A 23,151-nucleotide genomic window follows, 5' to 3' on the forward strand; every position below is an offset into this window, starting at 1 on the left:
ACAACAAATAATTTAGGGGACAGTGCTTGTAACAAATTAGATTTCGTTAAATATGGTTGGACCGGTTAAACAAAGGAAAATTTAAAAGCCTAACCTGGCTAATATTACGTGTGTGCTATATATAAAGATTAGTTAGCTAGTTTACTTTTTGAGCCAAAAGTTAGGATTGGCTTTAGTCAAAAATTCCGGACTAGAGGATACCCTGAACCCTCTTCTGTAAAGATGCTTCATCTATATATACTACTCTAGAAGCTATATGTCAGGGTTGGTGACTCTAGGTCTTAAAACCTTAAAGATTTCCTCAAAAAACAGGATCGATTGGAAACGGTGCAAGCTATCGATTATCGGCAACAAACTACGCTCAAGACATTTCAAGTCTCTTTATACTTATACTTCACATATTTTCAATGGGTTCAGGGTATACAAATATATAATATGAATAAATAAATATTTACTTCAAATAACAAGAAAAATAGTTAAAGTTTAAACAGAACAAAAGCAATCTTGGGATTATTTCAAAAGTACATTTTTAATGTCTTTCAGAGAAGTCAAAATCTGACGATTTCAACAAATGATGAAGTACGCATATAAGCAATTATGGGCAAATGTAATTTACAATTATGTAATTAATTGCCAGCAGGTGAGAAGATTCGTTTATTGAATCCAAAACAAAAAGATTTTCCACACAACCTAAAAACGTCAACTTTGAATAAGAAAAACATTGCCATATAAAAAATGTGTCAAATGTCTTGACCATCCAAAACCGAAAATGCATTCGTAATGATTCAACGGTCTAATCAATTTGAACTTTGGTGCCGAGCTGTGACGCGTGTCTCAAGATGAACATCAAGAGGTGAACGAGGGCCGAAGCTGGACAAAGAGCAGTTGTTGTCCAGTTGTTCAGCTGTCCAAGATCTTTGCCTGGCGGCAACCCCGAAGACAAGCTCCTCGACAAACCCGTTTCCCGTGTGTCAATGCACTCGCAGATGGACCTTGGCCAATGGTCAAATGTCCTGCGACTTGGACGTGAAGTGCGGTCAGGCCAAATGGCAGGCACCCCAATTAGGCGGCATGTTTTGGCTTTTCATGGAAAACCCCCTCGAGAAAAATCTGCAAAATGATTGATTTGTTTTTTTGTGTGTGTCTTGCTTCTGCCTTCAAAGTGCGTCGCACAACTACTCTGAAAGTGCATAAAAATGCCGACAAAAATTAATCATGTTTTATGCGTCAAAACTTGAACGCGACCTTGCAAAGGGTTAGCACAGAGGGGCAGGGGGAAGGGGCCACAAACTGGCAACGGCAACGGCATCGAGTATCGAGTATCGAATTACAGCACCGGACGCAGGAACTAGTCATCCCGAGTCCTTGCTCACCTTCTCCAACTCCAGCTCCTCCTCCACGTTGTCGATGTTGTGTTTGTTGTTATTGGTTTTTTATAAGCCATAAAAATTGCAAATTCGGGCCGCTGTCCATTTGCCAGATGGGCCAATTGACGTCCGCATATATGGCATATCCAACATATGCCTAGGCTAGTGCATTGGGTATTCCGTCGGGGCCAACCTTGGGCCATAACTCTCTCCTGCTCAATATAATTGACAGTTTGCAATTAGAAATGGATGCAAACGTCCAGTCACAGATCAACCCCGAAAAGTATTATATTACCACAAAGTAAGGGCCCTTATTTCCACCTTCCGTACTTCAGGAATGTGTGATACAAGCCAAAGGCGACCTTTTGAAAGGTTTTTTTGATTTATGTAACTGCGCAGAGAACTGGCAAAGGAGTTACAGAGATCGGCCAAATAATATTATAAAAATGTTTAGAGTACATATAGAATTGGAGAGAAAAAGTTAAGCCAAAGAGCATTTCTTAAATTTGCATAGGGAGCATAGTAATGGAAAGAATATAGAAAAGTCTTAAGACTTGACATACAGCGCATGTTTACTCTCAGCACTAGAAAACTTTCAATATACTTATACTTATTTCAATAAATACTTAAAAGTTGAAAATATAGAGAAAATTATTTAAAGATGGGAATAATATAATATATTTATATATCAAAGCTCTGCCACAAAATGCAGCTCAACATTCAAAAAGAATACAGCTCGAATGTTTTTGGAATATCAAGATTCAATATACTATATATTAATATATAATATAAAATATACGATTGTTTTCATGGAAGGAACTCTCGCAACTTAAGACTAACTGTTTCTAACTATTTCGTATAACTTGAAGTCAAAGCAGGGCATTTGTTAGTCTCATAGAAACCACAACTCTCTTGTCCCCAACTACATTCTATATGTTATCTGAAATTGGTATGGGAAATTGGGAAAGTTAAGCAGTTGGTGGAGGAGCTGGGGCTTATTTTTTAGGGTTTTCCTAACGTATGGATGGGTACAATTCAAATGACGGGGCGAGATGTCGGCTGGTCCAACCGACCGAACGACCGATGTCAAAAGGCGCAAAAAGAAATGCTGTGCGGGTGTGCGAGTGTGCGGGTGTGTGTGTGCGTGTGTGTGGCCATAAAATACACAAGCCCAACCCCTTCCCTAAGGCGTAACCCCCAAGACACACACATACGCGCACACACAGGCACACACATGCATGCATGCAAATAGCCCTTTTACGCAGGACGAAGGACATTTGACGCCCGGCCATGTTGCGCCAAGCCACGTCCACAAAAGTGACCGTCGAAATCGTAAAACGTAAGACGAAAACGAGCTGGAAAATAAAAACACATTAGACACAAGCAAATATCCTTAACACAGCGTCCCGCAAGTCCTTGTGACCACACACACACGCGCGCACGAGGGCAGCACACACACACACACACACACAAATTTATCTCCATTTGACCCTCTTCAAAGTGCTTTTTATAGTCATTTAGTGTTTTGGCCCTCCCGTCAAGTACTTTTATTATACACGTATAAATCCAATTCGGCATTCGGCGGAGCCACAAAACACACACACACAACCACCCGCAAGCATATTCATGTACGTTTGTATATGTGCATGTGTATATATCGCCTGCCCTCCAGCCCCCCCCCCCCCCTCCCCCTTCAAGGCCCCCAAGAGCAAGGTAAGCGAAACGACAGTCCAACTAATGAAACGGAACCGGGCAGCCGAACAAGCTTCTGGACCTTCTGCCACCCAAAAGGACCACAAAATACACACACACTCCTACACAAACATCTGCATATGTGTATATACAAAGAGCAAACTTTGTGGCCCGATGCTCGTTGTCAAAACTACACCCAAAAGCACACACACACGCAGACACACAAGCACACACACACACATATATGCAAAACAGCTGCCAAGGTCCTTTCTAGTCGCTGCTGTGGTCCTTTTTAAAATTTTAAGACATGTAAATACAAAAGGTCCTGCGCTGTCCTGTGCCCTTCCATACCATACCCACACAACACACACACAATACACACACACACACTCAGACAGCCACCCCCCAAAAGTCCGAGCAGCGTGGCGCGCGTTTCGCCAACTCGAATGTGTATCATTCCATTCGATCTATAGTCCCCCAACTGTGTGCTTGTGTGTGTGTGTATGTGTGTGTGTGTGTGTGTGTGCACATATCCTGACCGGTCCGTTTGGCCAACCCGCCACATCCCCTCCACCCCCCCACCACCGTTCAAACCATTCCGCCACAAACAACGACAAAATATCTGCAAATGTTGTTTTTCCTTGGGCTGTTATTATTTTAAATTTTTTGCATATGCTTCTCCCTCCGCCACTTGCCTCTACCTCCCACCTCTTTCCCTTGGCTGCTTCTCTCTTATTATTTCTGTTTGTTTTTGGGTCCACTTCAGTTACCAATTTGGTCTCTGTTCTGCCTTGATATTACACAAATACACATCTAGTTGTTTTCTCAGTTTTCTCGACGTTTCTTCCGCTCACTTATCCTTTTGCCCAGCATTCAATTAGTTCGCATTCAATTTATTCGACTTTTAAGCATGCGACAAATTACATAGTTCAAATTATTCGTAGAACTAAACGGGCTGAAACTCAAGCTCTAGAAAACTTACATATTACAAACAAAAAGGAAGAAAAAAAAAAAGTAAGACTGGGAGATACCCTGATTAAAGAGAGTCTCTTAATTTGCAGACTAGTTTACAAGTGAAAAGAATAGAATGACAAAGTTCCTTACATTTTAATTATAATAAATATTAACTATTACTATCAGAATATTATCAAAAATAGTTGTAATAATTACTTGACTCAGAGATTCGCTTTTCTAGCTGCTACATAGAGCAGATTGTGGGTAAGCTGCCCACTCGAGGAGTGAAAGAGCTGGGAAAGATCTGCATTAGTGGGCAGGTGGATAAAATATTGATAAAGTACGTTTTCGAATATCAGCAGTCATAAACACACAAAATTGAACCTATGACAGTTATTTCATCAAAAATATTCTAGCTTTTGATTGTGAATAATAACAAACTAGATGAGCAGCTACAAAAAATAATGTTCTGTCCTGGGTTTGAACCGGCAACCTCACGCGTATGGGTCCCACGCTTAGTGACCTAAGCAAAGCACACTTGTATGGCTTGCCTGTACTATGTTGTCAACCATTTGCCTCTACTTAACTGTCGAATTTTTCACTTTGAGCAAAATAGAGATTTAAGTACAAATTTTAGGTTCTCAGCTCCTGTGATTTGGATGATCACCCATCACTCGGTCTGCTAAAACAAACTGTTTTGTATACTTGTATATACTTAAAAATACACAGCCTTTGCCGTGGAGAGCTCTTGATTCCCCATAACAAAAATTCATAAATCCAACTCGAATTGGAAAGCCACAAGAATGCAGAGTTCAGGTCCATTCGTGATGCATAGACGCCACAGACAACCACCCCGCGGGCGGCCAACGCCTTCTATCTTTCAGTCAGGCTAGAAAAATATAAAAGAAAACATGTGATGGGCGGGAGTAGCGGGGGGTTGGACAAAAAAACCCAAAAAAAAAAAAAAATAAAGGAAAACCCTTTAAAAAACAATACACGAGCCATAACAGGGCCATTAATTTCCCAATTTACAGTCTATTCGCAAGCCGTTGCCGAAATTGTTTAAGGTTTTAAAACCCACATGGAGATAACCACACACACGAACACATATGCACTGATAAATGTGGATACGGTGTGTGTGTGTGTGTGTGTGTGTGGCGGGAGAGGGGTTCGGTCATGCCAATGGCCATATGTCCATTTTGGAAAAGGAAAAAACAACAGTTACCGAAAAAAAGAAAAGAAAACGGCAACAACAACATTAACTTGAAGAATTTCAAAGGTGTATGTGTGTGTGTGTGTGTGTGTGTGTGTGTGTGTGTGTGTGTGTGTGTGTGTGTGTGTGTGTGTGTGTGTGTGTGTGTGTGTGTGTGTGGGTGTGTGGGTGTGAGTAGCGTTGTCTTCTCACAGCTGCCTGTGAATGGGGTGGCAAATGCTGCCCAAGGGACTTGTAGCCGGATACCAACAAACTTTTCAAAATAAACGAAAAGAAGACGCTACAAAAAAAAAAAAAACACCACACACACACACACATGCACACGCACACACAGAGAGCGAGAGGGAGAGGGGGCGAAAGATGAAGGCAACCGTTTTCTTATGCTGTTTATGTCCCGGCTCTAACCACACGACCAAGTGCGCTATGCTCAGCCACACTTACACACACACACACACACACACACACACACACATGTGGTGTGCAGCGCATTCAGCAGTCGATGTGGCCGCAACGTTGGCTCAAACAGTCGCTTGGCCAGCGGCAGTTGAAGCGCAAAAGGAACGTCACCGCATGGTTTTATTATATTGTGAATGTGATTACCTTAAGGATATGCAATAAGCACACACACACACACACACACATATGGCTGGATCTTGTGGAGTTATCTGAACCACCCCGTGGCCATGGGCTGTGGTTGGCGGCCACAGACAGTCGGACATTTGGACAATCGGACTGTAGCTGCAAAAAAGATGACGCAGCAGAGTAAGAAGCAGCAGCAACAACTGTGGCAACAACTGACAAATGTATCTCACAGATACTTTGCCGCATTCGTGCAATTAGTGCAACTGCAGCTCTTCAAGCAATAAACAGAAAACAACTTAAATGCAACACAAATCGTAATATTCTTTACCGACTGCACGGACTATAAACTGAGTAATCACTGTAGTAATCAGCTAATTTTTGAAATATTGAAATATTTTCCGGCAACTGCGAATACGGTTCGTCTATTTAAACTGGCCAGCTTCGGGCCAGCACACCTAAGTGAAACCTGAGTTTTGATTTTTGTATTTTTGGTAAATGCTATCGAAATCAAAATCCGGAACAGGCTCAGATTGATTTGTACTTTTTTTCCATGCCAGAGGCTGTGTGTGGCATGCAGATACTTTTAAGCAGATGCAATGTCATGTAGGCCATGTGCATCACGTGGCAAGTTCTTGCGTCCTTTTGCATGCCTGTCTGCATGTGTGCAAATGTATATGCATGTGTGCGTGCGTGTGTTTGTTTTGGTGTCTGTGTGTGCGAATCTTTTGCTGTGGCAGGCAACTAAAAGGGTAAAAACCAAAAATCGAGGATAAGAACGGATAATCTAATGTCGCTGTGAAGTAGGTAAAGTTAGTCCCATTGCCGCATCGGCCGTCACTCAATGAGGCGTCGAGTCATCGACTACACATATACACACACACACACACACACACACACACACACACACACACACACACACACACACGCACACAACTGGCTGGTGCCAGTTGAAGGCCTATAAATAACTGCAAATAAATCAAAATCTATCAATGCGAACAATTCGATGTGTTACAATTGACTTCACCGATCAAAGCCATTGCTACTGCTGTTGCTGCTGTTGTTGTATTTCATCCTCTTTTTCATACCTTTTGTATGAAGTGCAGGACCAAAGAGTATCCTTTGTGTCAATATTATTAGCAGCAGCAGCAGCAGCAATCGAACGGATAATGGCAAAAGGGTGAAACGGACACGGACAGCAGCAGCGGCAGCAGGATGAGGCAGCTACCACTGGGTGAGTGTGCGAAATTTTACAGTAATTTTAAAAAGAATGAAGAAGAAGCAAAAAGAGTTTCACCAATTTAATCAATATTACACAACCCATACACAGCCATAGATAGCAACGGCTACAGATACATTTGCACACCAGGCGTATCTGATAGGACGCGCGTAATGGACAGCAGAGGCGCTGCTCTAATTTTATTTATTATCTAGTGTGCTGGCAATGACGAGGACGACAGCAGGACCTCTGGCGGGACGCTGAAGGGCGCTGATAACGCGGTGTGAAAGGGCATGTTTCTGCGGATTGATATCCCGTTGTCCTCGCACGCACACAACTGCATTTCTGACACAATTTATGCGCTTCGTGTCGCATCCTGGCGCATCCTAACAGTGGGCGATGGGCAAAAAAAAAGTAACGTTTGTTAGGCGTTTACCACAGCAAAGAAAAACAAAAACAGCAACAATTAGAGCTGAAAATGGCAATGGGAATGGGTATGGAAAACCCGATTGGGGTATGGAACTAGTGCAAGGGTCAACTGTCAAGCCAAACAAAAGCAAACGCGAGTCAATAAAAATAACATAGTTTGCTTAGAATGTGAAAAATATTAAAGGAAGAAACAACAACAGATCATATATTGACAGGGTAAGAAATGACAGGAAACAAATTTTTACAGGCTCCGAATTTTCAGTTCCATTTTCCATATGATAAGGACAATATAAATAAAAGATAGTATTTATTATTATATTATTTATTAATCACAATATTAAATATATGAAAAATTTGATAGTGTGTTAACACAGCACAAATAATACTGTTCGTTGACTTCAAGGTCATGTTCATTTATTTGAAAATATATATTTTGTCTATCTTTTTTGATATGTCAGATATGTGATTAATCATAAATTCATTTGGGTCTTTTAACATATAAATTTATACAGTTATTCAGTTTTCTTTTAGTGCTAAAGAGCATTGCTTGACTAAGATACGAGTTCACGTTGAAAACTCTGCAGTAAGATAAACAAATATTCAGAAAAAACAATTAAGAGGCTCTACTCAGCAGTTCCCACCTGGGGTGATAATTTGAACCCTCCTTTAAAAATATACTTGACCTATATAAACTGATCTCGAAGCTACATTTCAAATTCGGTAACTCTAGCTCTTAAGACCTAAGAGATTTGCTCAATAAACAGAATTTCAATATCGATTCTTATCGATTGCTAGGAAACGGTGGAAGCTATAGATTATCGGAAGCAAACTCGTACTGCGTAGGCACTAGAGGAACTACATTCCAATCTTCTAATCTAAATAAATCTCTAGCTTCTATAAGTTCTGAGATCCTTGAGACAGACGGACGGACATGCCTAGATCTGCTCGGCTATTGCTGCTGATCAAGAATATATATACTTTATGAAGTCGGAGGTGCTTCCTTCTGTCTGTTACTTAAATTTGCACAGATACATTATAGCTTTTTTACCCATTTTCAATGGATTCAGGGTATAAATATCAGATAAATTAAGCAATTTTTTAATAAACTTTAAATGTTAAGCAAAAAGACAAAACATCGTTTTCATTCTATAATTTTGTGTACCGAATCAAAACACATAAAAATAGCCAAGTTACAGTGAAAATCAATTGACTTGAAAGCGAGTCAGCCATTTCTCAAGAAGCAGCTCCCAACTCTCCACAGATGGGTGGTAAGCAATGAATACTACGCAGTTGCCGTGTACAGTTGACCACTCGGCAATCATTTTAACTCTTTAATCAAAAGCCCGCAGAAAGCCCGGCTGAGGTCCTGTGTGGCCCCCAAGGGCCGTTTTGCACTAATTAATAAGAGCGAATTCCCCAAACGAGCGTCAGACGAGCGTGGAGCGAGTGTGGTTCCGGGTGTGCTGCGCATCCTGTAGACAGACACATACACAAACACACGCAAGCACACACAAACACTCGCACACATGCACACACACAGCAGGCGAGCAACTTCTGGTGACTGCACAAAACTGACAGTTAAAAATGTTGCATAGTTTTTTACGTCTTTATGAGAGTCAACCACCCAGTTGGACGGACGAGCGGACGAACGGACGGATGGTCCTTGGCTAACGCTTGACTCACGTGGGCAGCTGCTTTAGATCCTTAAGGAAATACGTGTCTGTGTATGTGTGTGCGCGTGTATGTGTGTGGTCCACTGGCAGATACAATCGCAACGTTTCCCTTTTTGCTAAATTGGCAAAATTCTGGTCTATTCATCCATTCAGCAATGTCGTCCTTTTGTCGTCGTCCCTCCCCCCGCCAGCAACAGCCCCAGAAACTATCCAGCACCACCCAGCACCACCCTGTGTTACCAGCTACCCATCCACCCATCCACTCCCCCACTGGGCTGGCTTGCGGCCCATTTTGGACATCCAAATGCGAAACGATGCTAATTCATATTCAAATGAATGCGAAATAAACCCCAATCACAATTATTATGAGACATGTTAAATGGACCAAAAGTCCTCTACAGCGACAACAACAACAACAACAACAACAAATAATACACACACACACCCACACACACTCACACACATAGAGTTCACATTCACATATGTACAATATCCACATCCACATGAGAATAGATGGGCGATGGGCAAATGGACGGACGTATCCAGCCAAAGGATAAAAGCAGAACACACACAACCAACATGTGTGTGAGTGTGTGTATGTGAATAACTGTGAGTGCAATATCGCGCATGTCCACAATCGGACATATGGCGGACAAGCGAGTGGACGGGCGGACAGAAATGTGGACATGTGAGTGTATTCTCGTGTGCATGTATCGAATGTGGAATCTACACTCAACAAGAGAATACACTATGAGTGTATTTATACTATTCATATACATTCGCCTATTACAGTCTAAGCCCAAGCCCCCGTAGTAATGCGATTAAAATATAGGTATAAAATGTAAACATAAGTATAAGAGTGTATTCGCAATATTCATATACATTTAATTTAATTATTCACTGAAAATCAAAGACTATCGCGTCTGATCAAGTGAAAATAGAATATATATGTAAGTATTAACGAGTGTATTCATAGTACAAATGAGTGTATTTGGAGGACTAACCTGCAGCTATATATTATGCAACTGTCTAAATACTTATTTGTGAGTGTATTCAAGATACTCACAGATAGGCTGTACAAAACTAACTGAACGACCGTTACTTAATATTTAATATTCAAGTTACCCTAAATGAATTGATAAAGACGCATTCTATTCACTTGCACACATGCGAATATTCATTTAAATTATTATTTATGAGTATTTATTAAATGAGTGTATTTATTCACACTCAAATGAATACCATGCATTAAAATATTCGCATATATTCATTTTCGTTTATCATTGCGAATAAATGTGAATGAATTCACCTATTCACATTCACAGCCTGGACAGTACAGGCTCATAATCGACTGGCCCCAGAACAAGAAGTAAGAAATACGAAATGTGGCCCCCAAGTTGGACGCTCAGATTGACAGTGGCTATGTGATGGCATATGGGATTGAGTGGGTGACGGATGACGGGTGGGTATGGGGTGGGTGTGGGCTGGATAGGGAGGGGATTAGGAGAAGAGTAGGTGGTGTAGCCGGGCTGCGCTCTGCTTGTAAGCAGAGGAAAACAAATAAACATGCTGTCAACTGCCGTCTGACACCACACGTCGCATCGCCTTGCTGACTGCCCCGCCCTTCACGCAACCAAGCGCTTGGAGACGCGCCCATCTGCACATGCTAGAGCCAAAGCCACATTTGCATACGTGCGGCCAACGTCCCAGGACGGGCACACACCCACACCCACACACACACACACACACACACACACACACACACACACACACACCCACACCCACACCCACACCCACACCCACACACACACACATACTCATAGACTCATTCGAGAGCTGAGTCCACATTCCCGTAAGCGGCTTGCAAAAGTTTTTGGAAAGAACTTTCATTAAACAATGCGACCAACTCGGTACATTTGTGCCCGGCCCATTCATCTCGTGCCTCCGTCCAGTGACTGTCTGTGTGTTAGTGTGTGTGGGTGAGTTTGTGGGTGAGTGTGCATGATTGTTGGCTGTGTCTGTCTGTCGACAGCGGGTCTGTGGCGTGGTTTTGTGTGGCATGGTCCTGGGCTTTACAGCAGCCATTCAGTCTGCAAAAAATGATTTTAATATAAGCTAATGGATAGCGCGGCAACACAAACACACACAGCACACACACACTCATATTCATATTCATATTCATAAGCATTCACACACATGTCCCGCATCATGGTATGATATTTCAAATGCTTAATAATAGCACTCAAAAATAAGAAATGACACAGCTATTTTGTTCTTTTTTATCTCTCTCTCTCTCTCTCTCTCTCTCTCTCTCTCTCTCACACACACACTTTCTCTCTTTATCTCGCGCTTTCTCTATCTCTCTGTCTAACTCTCTAACTCTCGCAGCTTTCGCTGTAGCTATTTGTTATTAATTATTTGCTTCTTCTTATTTTCATATTTGATACCCCCGACCCCGCCTCTCTCTTTCCATCCAACCGCCTTCCCGCCCCCACGCCCTCTTTTCAAGCGTCCCACCACAGAAAATTGGCTGCCCTGGCAACAGCTCGATGTGGGCCAATTAGGTTGAAATTGTCTGCAAAATGTTAACGTTTATTTTTAATGAGTGCGCCCCTCGCAGTACATCCATTCGCACACCCGAGTGGGTGGTGTCAGCCCATTTATGAATACTCGTTCCGTGCATATGTGTGTGTATGTGTTTAGTACATCGATGCTTAACTTAAAACCATTGCAAGTGCACTCAGTGCAGCTTGTCGCAATGCAAACAGTTTAGAAATCTACTCGAATACCCTGCAATATAACATTCAGATAATAAATAGAAAGTATTCGTCGGATACGTTTTTTCATTATACCATTTAAGACCCACCCATTGCAAGTGCAGACAACCTGCTGCTCAATACTCTTTTATGCTTAAAGTTTTAGATATAACTTTTTCAACCAAAAAATGTATATAAGAAATTTTTTTAGAACATAGAGCTCGCTCTTAAAGTCCTCGATATTGTCACGAACGTTAGGGCTATTAAATATAAACCAGGATTTGAATTTCAAATTTAAATGCAAGGATTCAAATGTGCACAACAGGCGCAAATTACTTCCCAAGGAGCCTCCAATTTTTTGTATTACCCAGTCGAATATATTGGCGCAAATGCAGTATTTACATATTCCAACAGCTGAAGCCCAAGTGTAAATATAATATATATATACGAATATATATATGTGTGCCTAGTGCCAATCTTAGCTTGACAAAGGAACTTTTGATCAAGTTTGACACCTGAACATTGACCTATTGGAAATGGGTCGAGTGGTCGCTGCCCCGTAACTAATCCGTAAAGTGTGTAAACCAATCGACCGTATAAATTATGGCCAGTTAGACAGCACGATTGACGGTGAGGGGTGTAGGAGAAAAGGCTGTGCAAACACTCAATCATGGTCAAATCTTGACAAAAGTATTTACTCGCATGCCCCGGAATTATGTTTATCCACATGCATATTTTATGAATTTAATGGTCGTAGGTATCAGGTATGAATAGTGCGCAAACAAACAAAGCAGACAACGGACCCGAACAGACACACACACACACACAACACACAGGATATGAGGGCACAGGACAACGGGCAAACTTATTTCGAATGCTAAATCGTTCGAATCCTTTTGCCCGACACAGTTGAGCGAACGACCAGGTCTTGGGCTTTGCACAAGGACAAGGATTGCAACTGGCCTAAGGTTCACGTCCCGCTCCTTCAAGTTGCGGCTCGGCCTTTCGACAGCTATCGGCATTTGAAGCATCTAAGCTGCTGCAAAAGTCCCCACGGCACATGTCCCATCCATCATCACACAATCACAAAATGAGTATCATGGCATTTACCCCCAACCCGCACCCCCTCTCCCCACTCTTCCCCTTTCCCCGCAGCTTCAGCTTACTGAAGCTATCGAAGCTATGGCCATGGCCCACTCAGTCAGTCAGTCAGCCAGCCAGCCAGCCAGTCAGGCATACGTAGCATTCGAGAGGCGGCATCAAACGTACTTATCAGCTTTCCACCTGCCACCTGCCCTTGCTAGCCCACCTGCTAAACTGAAGCGAACTGAGCGGCTCTGAGCTGCTTAAAATACCAAAACCAAAATCTCGAATGTCCATTAGCATACGTATAGCTCCTCCTGGCCACGTCTCTGGCCTTTGCAGCAGTTTCTTTTATTCCTGCCACACACACACAAACTGAGAGCAACCACCCTGGACTAAAATTGAGTCCGCATCGCTCGGGTTACGGGCTAAACCCTTGCCTTACACGGACGCTCCTCAACAACCAAGGCACACGCACACACACACATAGAAAATCCACACCATCTGCTACACCTTACGCCTAACAATCCAATTCCGAGCCAACAATATGCTTGGAGGCGCACTTTAAGAGAGGGCATTGGATCAGAGGAGTTGGGAGGGGGGGAGGGGGGCTTTCGGCCAGCCACATTGCAATGTATGACCAAGGCGCGCACACGCATTCAAGAGAACGGCTCACGGAGAAGTACGTACGTGATGTCCCATCTCCATTTGCGTTTCAAATTTAAATTTAACCTTTTGTCTTAATACGCCAAAGGGGTTGGCTGAGCCGCAGGGACGGGGACAATGGCGGGGGCAGGAGGATTGTCCGGATTGAGCATAGGCTGGAGAGAGCATATAGTCGCATGCACATATGGAACAGCATGTGTGCCAGCAATTGGGGCGTGTAATGGTCTTGGGCGTGGCACGCTAGACGGGCAATACGGTAGACGGTGGACGGTAGACTGGGAGGACGAGGAGGCACTTGGACACCGGCTTATGGCGGCTTATTAGAGCTACACATGTATGTGGCCAGCCGAACGGATGCAGGTAAAGCCGGATCTGCGGGCATGAGTAGCTAATTTTTGGATTTTGTGCCAGACGCTGACATTAAGCAAGATGTGTGGACTTGTCAGATGGAATTGACCTTTCGCCTTGGCGACAAATTTACAATTGATAGATGGCCATCCATAAGATCCATTCTTATCACACGGAACTAATCCAACTACAAAGTGCCGAAAATTAAATGCTCTTGCAAGCGCGGAGCAGACGTGAAAATAAAAATGAATGGCATGAATAATAATATAAGAATATTTGAAAGGCTTAAAAAGATTTTAGCCCCAAATTCAAACTAAAAAGAAGCTATGCTTTAGTTTGGGTTTGTCCGGCTCCCGTTCCCGGATTGTTTGTACTCCAAATAAAACACAATTTATCTGTAATTTTTATATATTTGGATACTCCTTGAGTTTAGAAACTCCTCATATAAAGTCTTATCAAAATAAGAAGCGAGTCATAATTTCTTTATTGGATCTAGTTTGGCATTCCTTTAAGGAACATACTCCAATGGCTCAAGTAGAGCTTGCATCAAGAAATCGATTTATAATGCGTGTTAATGGAGCTTACAGCAAGTACTCCTTAAGCGGATTACTCCAGACCAGAGCAGAGCAGAGCCAGTAAAGTGGGTTTCGCACACTCACAATTAAATTGAAAACTATTTTTTAGCTGGTTCTCTTGAGCAGGTCTTGCCATGGCGCTTGTAAAAGTCTTGTTGTGGTAAATGTGCAGACTCTAAATAAAATGTCAGCTGAAAGACTTTACAGGATGCCACGCGTCGAGGAATAACTGAAAGGTAACTATGCTGCAATTGCGAAATGAGCTTATATGGAAAATCATTTAAGTATGATGTACTTTGCAAGCGCACAAGTCTCGGACAAAGTTGCGACTACAATGGATCCACAGTCAAGTTGGAAACTTGCGAAAAAACGATAATAGAAAAAGATTTCAATGCAAAGTATCTGTGCGCAATATTTGCATTCTGAGACCCATGGAAACACATGGCTGATGATGTTGTCAGCGTGTATTCAAGGCAAACGGCAGCTGAACCTGGTCAAATGGCTGAACGCGGTTATTAAAATCAATTGTGAAGCCACGGAAGGTGTAACTTGGGCACTGGCCAAATTCAAAATGGCCACCTGGCGGGGTGGGTAACGGGAATTGCGTAGTGGACATACACAAACAAACACGGACACAGACCAAGCATCAGAGAGAGAGAGAGAGAGAGAGAGAGAAAAGGAGAGAGCAAGCGAAAAGTCAATCTGTCCGAGGGGTTGAACGTGTACAGCCAGAGACCAGACCAGATCAGGACAGATTCCTCACAGACCAAAAAGCTCTGCTGTACGCATTGACCCTTTTGTTTGGAGCGGGAAATCGGACAGTGGCCGGGACAATAGCTGAGCTGTTGGCAAATGGGCAGCTAACCACCCTCACTCCCGGCCGTTGTCCTCGACGCGATTGTACCCATTGAGTCTGAGCTGGCAGCCAGCTCGTTAGCGTAGCTGATGGACGGCACTGGAGTAAAGGTCCTGAAGTGGCTGCCGGACTCGCGACGCGGCGAAGAGTTGCCACAGATGATGTTGGTGGTGGCGGCGGGCAAAGTGGTGGCAGTGGTGCTCCTGCCTGGTGGTGGTGGGAGTCGCCTGCGTGACTGTGGGCCGACCGTTTGAAGTGCTTTCAAATTGTACACATTTGTTGTTTGCCTGTTGTCGCATCGCAGTTGTCTCGCTTGCACAGCCCGGGTCTGGCCATATTTTTATTGCGATTCGAATCGTATCCGAATCCGTAGTCCACCCCTAATGGCTAACGGACAGCGCAGACCGGGCAGCCGAACGAACGGCCATTGCTTGCAACCCTATGGGCAAAAGCCCAAGCCCAAGCCCAAGTCTCGGCCTCTGTGCCAACCCACACCGCACATTTTACAGTCCCTTTTCTTGAGTGGGCGGGGGTGTGGGCATAAGCAGCCCATTTATACAATTACATTTATAAATGTTGCGCTCCGATATCAAACACACAAACAGACAGACAAAACACATTCGCCATATTATTAAACAAATACCCAGACCAAAGGAATACAATTGAATTCCTCGAATGGTCTTTGACAGCAAGTTTTTCCGCCTGCCTTTCCCAAGCAGTTCCCCTTGAAAACTTTCTGCAACTCTGTCAATTGAACACTGTATAAATTGCCCATAATCAGCATGTATGTGCGTCCCCTTTTAAAGAAATAAAAAAGGTTTTACAGCTGTTGAATCACCTTGACAAACCTGCGAATAAACGAAAATCTTCAATTTGAAACATTTAGACAGAGTTGGCATAGCTCAGTCTAGTATCTAGTATTATCTAGTTTAACTTAGATAAATATTTTATAGAGCAATTATAGGTGGAAAAAATACACAGCAGAAGATCTGGTATTCCTCTCAGCTAACATAGAACTCATTCGCAAATCTTCAATTTGAGTTTCGAGTGCTCTAGTTGGGAAGGTTTTGCTACAAGATACCCTGCAACAAGCTGTACTTGCAAACAGTCAAGCTATCTCATATACATACAAACACATACAAACACATGCAGCGCCTGTGCTTCCTCTTTTATTTACCCCACACTATGGCTAAGATATACATTCTTTATTAACTCTATTGTTCAGAGTCTGATCTATATGATATTTTCAGAGCTTAAATATGGCGCTATACCAAAGTTCAGACTTCTTAGTTATCAAAAATAGGTGTTTGCCATTTTTGGGGCAATCTAGAAAATATATTCAAAAACTGAAATGATTTTAATTTGTATATACTTCACAAGCGCCTGCATACCACGTTTGGTGCAAATGGCTGTCGAGTTATGCTGAAGAATTATTATTATTAAGATTAGTATTATGCAAGACGAGGGAGATGTCTAAAAGAAATGATAAGGTCTTAACGTTATCACTTCCTACATGTCAAGCCATTATCATTATAGATACAAAAACTATCGACAATTTCCAATCAAACACTTTTGCTCACTTTCTATGGTCGACTCACGTTGGGCGCCATTTGCTTAAAACGAAAACCTTTGTCAAGGCTATATCTCGGCAGCTGATCGACAGAAAAAGGCGCAGTCGAGAAAAAGCCTGCAGCTAACAATGCCAAATTGGCTAATTGATGGTACTTTGTGGCGGCCACTTGACTTGATCGGATCGTCCGATCAAGATTATCGGAGCTGTTCGGCCGTAAAACGCTCTCGAGGAGTAGCTGCGAAAAGCGCAGACAAGAGATGGGTCCAATCGATAACGCAGCGCCTGCGAGTGATAATTGACGAGTCCTGATTAGAGAGAGCACACACACGCACACACACACGCACACATGCACACACACGCGCAAAAACATAGCCCGTTGAGCTGACAGACGTTCGATCTCTGCGGCATATGTGCTCGAGAAATTTGGTCTTTGCTCCGCGATCGTGACAGCACACATTTGCCTATGGTCGGGACGGGAGATGGGAGATGTCGCCGGGGTTAATTCACTTTTAGCGCAATTTGTAAGTACTTCGGCTACCCCCTTCGCCGTTGCTCGGTGCTCGCTGCGCGCTGCTCGGTGCCCTCTCGACGTCGCGAATTAGGCAGGCAAAGGAGCTCGGCTTTTGTGCACGCTCATTGCGCGTTATTCACATGCCCAACCAGGACAGAGACCTGGCGACTACCTGGCATTGACTCAAATTTTGGAAATGGGAACTGGAAATGGAAATGAAAATGGGAACGGGTACTGCACATTAAACACTTTGGCATATTTTGTTATTGGGACGTTCGCGGGATGCATGCGTAACCCTTTCGTAAATCGAGTTAATCCCGTAAACGCAATGCATATGCCGATCCCCTGCCAGGTAACAGCCACAACTCACACATACACACACACGCACACAACGTTAATAATTGCGTCAATGAAAATTATCATTATTCATTTTTATTTTTTTTTGTTTTTGATTTTTTTCGCATTTGGGCTCTTTTGGGATTGGGCATGGGTCGCTGAGGTTCCGCTCTGGAAGGCCTCGCCGCCGCCGTCTTGCGCTGCGATCGCTGCCTGGCTTTCTGAAGTGCCTGTGACAAGTCGTCAAAAGACGCGACCAGGGGCGACCCGGAGATCGCAAACAATAACCCCGAAATGTCACCGCGCATAGGAAATGGAAATGAAAATGCAAGTTACACTCAAGGGGCACAGCCGCAGAACCAATGACAAAAGCAGTGCCAGAAGTAAAGGTGAACATGTCAGAGCCGAAGACTCGACCGGGTTATCCATTCAAGACAGTGCTAAGGACAAGACAACTATGTCGGGAACTATGCCTGGTCATTAAGCTAAGCACTTGGCCATGTAATTAGATCATATTAGTTGGGTACTATTTTGGAATATTCTGGGTAAGTTGGGCGTTACGAAAGAAAACATAATTATAAGTTAACACCAGGGCAAAGATCGCTTATGGTTCAACCATATAAATACAAAATAATATAAAAACCAACTAAGAAACACAGAAAATAAGTACACCAGTTTTTTCTAGATTTTCTGAGAATTGATTTACGTATAATTTTCTTCAGTTCATCTTTCAGACTTAAGACTATGATATATGTGAGTAAATGTCATATTTATAATGTTCTTTAAGAATTCTCAAAGTAATATGTTTACATTCCACGCTTGAATTTTAATTACTTGGCATGCTTAATAGTATTTTTTGAGTTCTTTAATGATATATTGTTAAAAAAATAAAATAAAGAATGAATAATAATGCGCTTTAGGGAATTTACGCGCTTTGGTTTTAGAGGAGAATAATATTTTACAAGACAATAATGTGTGATACTTAAACTTTTTCATTTATTTAGATTCATTTTTAAATTTTTTATAAAATGAAGCAAGATCGGAAGCTCTCGAGCAAAAAAAAACCTGTGCATAGCACGGAACAATACCAACTGCTGCGAGATTTCATTCTTAACCTTTTTGTTTCTTTGTATATAGTTTAAAAAAAATTTTAATTTTAATTTTGAAAGATACGATTCTGTCATTTTCGATATTATTTATGTGCAATTCAGTTAAATAAGGTAGATTTTTGCAAATGGTATTAATGTGTGAGATATGAGCACAAAACTTGAGGTCTTTATATAGAATTCGTGTATAATATGTATAATACATATTAATAATTTCAAAAAATAATTCTTTTACAAAGTGTATACACACTTCGGTGTGTTTGGATTGGCTAATGCTGCTTGTTTTTATTAATTGAGCGCAGAAAACGTGACTTGTTCGAAGAGCTTTTGTTAGTTGTCATCGGACATGATTTTGAAGCGAACTTCTGGAACTGCCGCTTTACCACATTCCTTCCTCTACGACTGGTCTCACCCCACGCTTTGAGCATTGTTTTTATCCAGCCCCGACTCAAAAGTCTGAGGACAATGCGCTGCGTGCCAATATTGGGAAGTACGGCCTGTCACATGTCACCAAAACAATAGACCCAAAGGAAGTGCTCGAGTCAAAGGCAATCAGAGAGAGAGAGAGAGAGAAAGAGGAAGGAGGGAGGGAGAGAGAGAGAGACGGGGGAGAAGAATGAGAGTTCGGGGCAGTGCTTCAGCTCTTTTTGACAACCGCTTGGAGTAGGCCCTGAGAAACCTTTCGACTGGGTCAGCCGCTCTGTAACATCAGTTATTTCTGGAGTCTCAGAACAATAGTTGTTGTTTATCGAATAAGAACACAAATTTTTCAGGGCAAAAGCAAAAAAAAAATTCTTTTAAATTTTAAGTTCACTTTTTACTAGTTTTCCAAATTGTATTTTCATAGTCTTCTGTTTTTCATATTTGCACCTATTTGGAAATATAATTGAACTAGTTTTCAGCCATGGCAAATAGTGCTAAAAGATTTCCAAAGTTGCGGTTCGCGCTTATCACCGAGGATGCCTTGGAGATGCTGCACCCGGATACAAAGTCGCAAGATTCGAGCCTAATGGAGGTCAAGGACATGTACGAGACGATCAACAATACGGTGAATGTGCTGCTGGAGCAGAAGCTGCGGAATCTCAAGCTGGACAAACTGGACCAGCTGATCGAGGACAAGGTATGCGAGATACTCGATCGCCACAGGGAGATACGCAAGAGCATGCGAGGCCTTGGAACGTCGAAGTCATCCGATGAATCGATTCATACGGTGTCCGAATTCGGCAGCAAGCCCGTCAGACCGATTAAGTTTGATGCTCGATCAATAAATTCTATCGCCTCCAGAGGAATGCGCGCCAAAAAGGCCAGGAAGGAGCCATTCACCAGCGATTTTCCCTATAAAACGGAGTCGACCAACGAACGCAAGACGACACCAACGAATATTATTAATACCAATATTAATAACAATAATAACAATATTAATAAAAGTAATAACAGAACTGGAATCAAAAATGGAAGTCCACGATCTGTCGCGATAACCGACTCAAAGAAACCGCACTCCGCTCGGGACATTGCGGTTAAGTATTTTAAGGAATTGGATGATCGATGCAAACGCAAGCAATGAAACATGCTCTAAGATATATAAATATTTATATATATATACATATATATGTATATATATAATCATTTGCCCAGACGATTCTATTTAATTTTTAACGGACGTCAATCGCGGCTTTTGATTGGAAATTGGAAAGTTAACAATGTAAATTTAGCAAGAACCTGTCTAGGTCTAAGAAGGAAAACACTTTCCGTGCTCTAGCTGTACGTTCGATTGTGGAGTTCTCAGCATGCCCGGTAACAATTTCGAGCTCAAGTAAGAACTTCCTGTACAAATTTTTAATAAATATCGAGCGCAGGTATTTTCGCGGTAAAAAACTGCTTGAATAAAATAAAAAACTTTTCATCAACAATAGACTCTGAACAGTTTTCTTCTTTTTATACCCTTTTTATAGCTGCTCCAATTAGACTTTGAAGCCATTTTATAGGAGGCATCTTCGAAGGTATACACAAATATTCTTGGTCAGCATCGAAGACTTTGAGAGCTGTTGACATTATATTCGGCCAGAAAAAGTATTAGCCATTCAGAATATATCATTTCACTTCACTTTAAAGGTATATTCTTGTTTTTTGATATGCAGTCACTTTCGTATGCCATACTCAAGCACTGAAAATTGCATAGGGCTCGGACTATAAACACCGAAACTAATCAAGAACACATTTCCTGTAGTGTGGGACTGGGAGAGAAAGCAGCACAGTTCGTAGCTTACGGCTGAGAGCTGAGCGAAGGGTATCTGCCAACCGGACACATCCGACTAGCTTCTTGGGTGTATAGCTAATTACTCGCGGATGTGGCGGCATTCCGCGCTGGGTAAAGGGTATCTGCCAGCCGAGCACGCCCGACCACACACTTTATGAGCATAGGCAAGTACTATAACAGAATACCAAAAGTGAGGTTAACTTGTAATATCTAAGAGCTGAATGTGATCTATCTTCTAGTTTATCACATACTTCTTGGAAATCTCTGCAACGACTAAGTGAATCCCGAGTACGCAGGACTCCGGGAACAGACCAGAGCTCCGTACAAAAAGGACAGGCGAGCTGGCGTGGAAAAATGAGTGTGTGTCAAAGTCGGGTTTATATGAATATATTTATTGCACTTCCGATAACCACATTTCACTTTTGCCCCTGCGCCCTCAACCTGCGACATGTAGCTGGGAAATGCCCGTTTTTTGTTGTTGTTGGCCTCATCTAATCCTTGAAATATGTAAAATGAAAAATTGAAAAACTAACTGACAACGCAGCAGTTGTAAAAATGTGCTGCCAACTGAGCTGGCTTCGGGGGTAGGCAGTTGGCGGTGGGGTGTGGGCGGTATGGGCGGGTGGTCCGCACAGTCTTTGCCAGCTTATCAACGCGCTGCAGACAAGGGCAGAGCATCAATCAAGAATTTCCAATGAATGGCTATCGACTGAATTAGAAGGCCACTGCCATTTTTTTCTTCCTTCTCTTTTCGCATACCACACCCCCTGCGCGCCACGCAGGCAACACTAGCCCCAGCCCCAAAACTCTCCGGCATGGTTTTGCAAATTCTATTTCTAGATATGTATATATTTAAATACCCTGCGTCCATTGAAAATGGGTATGAAGGGTATGATAGTTTCGTGCAAATTTAACAGGCTGCAGGAGGCGTATCCAACCCCTTAAGGCCTATATATATTCTGGATCAGGTCAATAAGCTGGTCATGTATGACTGTTCGTCTGTTCGTCTCTTTCCTAGTCGAGCACTCCTGACGAGAGTATTTTTAGAATACCGCTTAAAAATATTGAACGGAAGTATATACACGATTTCATATTGTTGTCATCCCTGATTCCCATATATTGGAGAACCCATATTTATTTTGGATACCTATTTGGGTAGGACTGATAAAAAATCTAGTTGTAGAAGATGGTTCGCCTCACGTTTCGCACCAAACTCCCTTCCTTTCGCTTTGATTCATCATCATCAGGTTCCATCAGGTTGCACATATAGTTGCACCTTCTACGGAATAAATGCCCGTTATATTTCATCTCTAGACAAAATTGGAGCCCGAATAATTATTCTTTGGAGCCTGGGTCTGCCGCAGTAGATGCTTGGATTTTGGTTTGGCTGTTTTTTGGTTCGATGTTCAGTTTAGAGTAGAAAATAAATTGGAGTTTTGGGCTGCAAGACTTGCAGGGTATACAATATTCGTCATCGCGAGCATAGCTCCTGTTTTTGTTTTTATTTTTATTTTGCCTGCTGCGACGTACCCGGCAATATTTTTGCTGCTTAATATGTGTTAAGAAAAAAAAAACAGAGAGAATCAGAAGGAAAGAAAACCCCATTGCCGAAGTCAACCGAAACGCAGTGTTAAAAAATGTTAAAAAATTGCTCGGCCTGCGACTTGTAGTGTAGAAACAGTCACTAAGCAGGAGCGGTGGCTATGGGGGGGTACTTTTTTTTGTATTCGATGGGGTTGGGGGTTAGTTGGGCTGCCTCTGCTGCCTCTGCTGCCGTTCGCCGTTTGCCGTCTGGCTTATCGTTTGACTGTAGCCAGTGACAGGACATAACATTACCCTCGGTATCTGCGCAGCGCCATGCGTGGGCGCTGCTGACGAACGGTCACCCCGCGGCCACCTTCAAAGGCAGCGCAGGGGCGGCGGGGGCTGGGCTCTTGCTCTTGCTGTGTGCTGTGTGG

General features: G+C 42.6%; 1 protein-coding gene across 3 annotated transcripts; it reads left to right on the plus strand.

The window, feature by feature from the left end:
• Positions 1 to 19,680: 19,680 nt before the first annotated feature.
• On the plus strand, positions 19,681 to 21,337 carry LOC115767245. 3 transcript variants are annotated; one of them, XM_030711447.1, is made up of 3 exons: positions 19,681 to 20,792; positions 20,889 to 21,048; positions 21,116 to 21,337. In XM_030711447.1, exon 1 carries the CDS (start codon positions 19,841 to 19,843, stop codon positions 20,498 to 20,500), a length of 660 nt encoding a protein of 219 aa, XP_030567307.1. In that variant the 5' UTR covers positions 19,681 to 19,840; the 3' UTR covers positions 20,501 to 20,792; positions 20,889 to 21,048; positions 21,116 to 21,337. The 3 variants fall into 3 exon arrangements, with proteins under 3 accessions (XP_030567307.1, XP_030567308.1, XP_030567309.1); XM_030711448.1 differs by having other exon boundaries at positions 20,889 to 21,006; positions 21,075 to 21,337; XM_030711449.1 differs by having other exon boundaries at positions 19,681 to 20,749.
• Positions 21,338 to 23,151: the final 1,814 nt, after the last annotated feature.

This window comes from Drosophila novamexicana, unplaced genomic scaffold (genome assembly GCF_003285875.2).
Source record: "Drosophila novamexicana strain 15010-1031.04,08,12 unplaced genomic scaffold, DnovRS2.1 tig00001353-arrow-arrow-pilon, whole genome shotgun sequence".
Taxonomy (NCBI): domain Eukaryota; kingdom Metazoa; phylum Arthropoda; class Insecta; order Diptera; family Drosophilidae; genus Drosophila; species Drosophila novamexicana.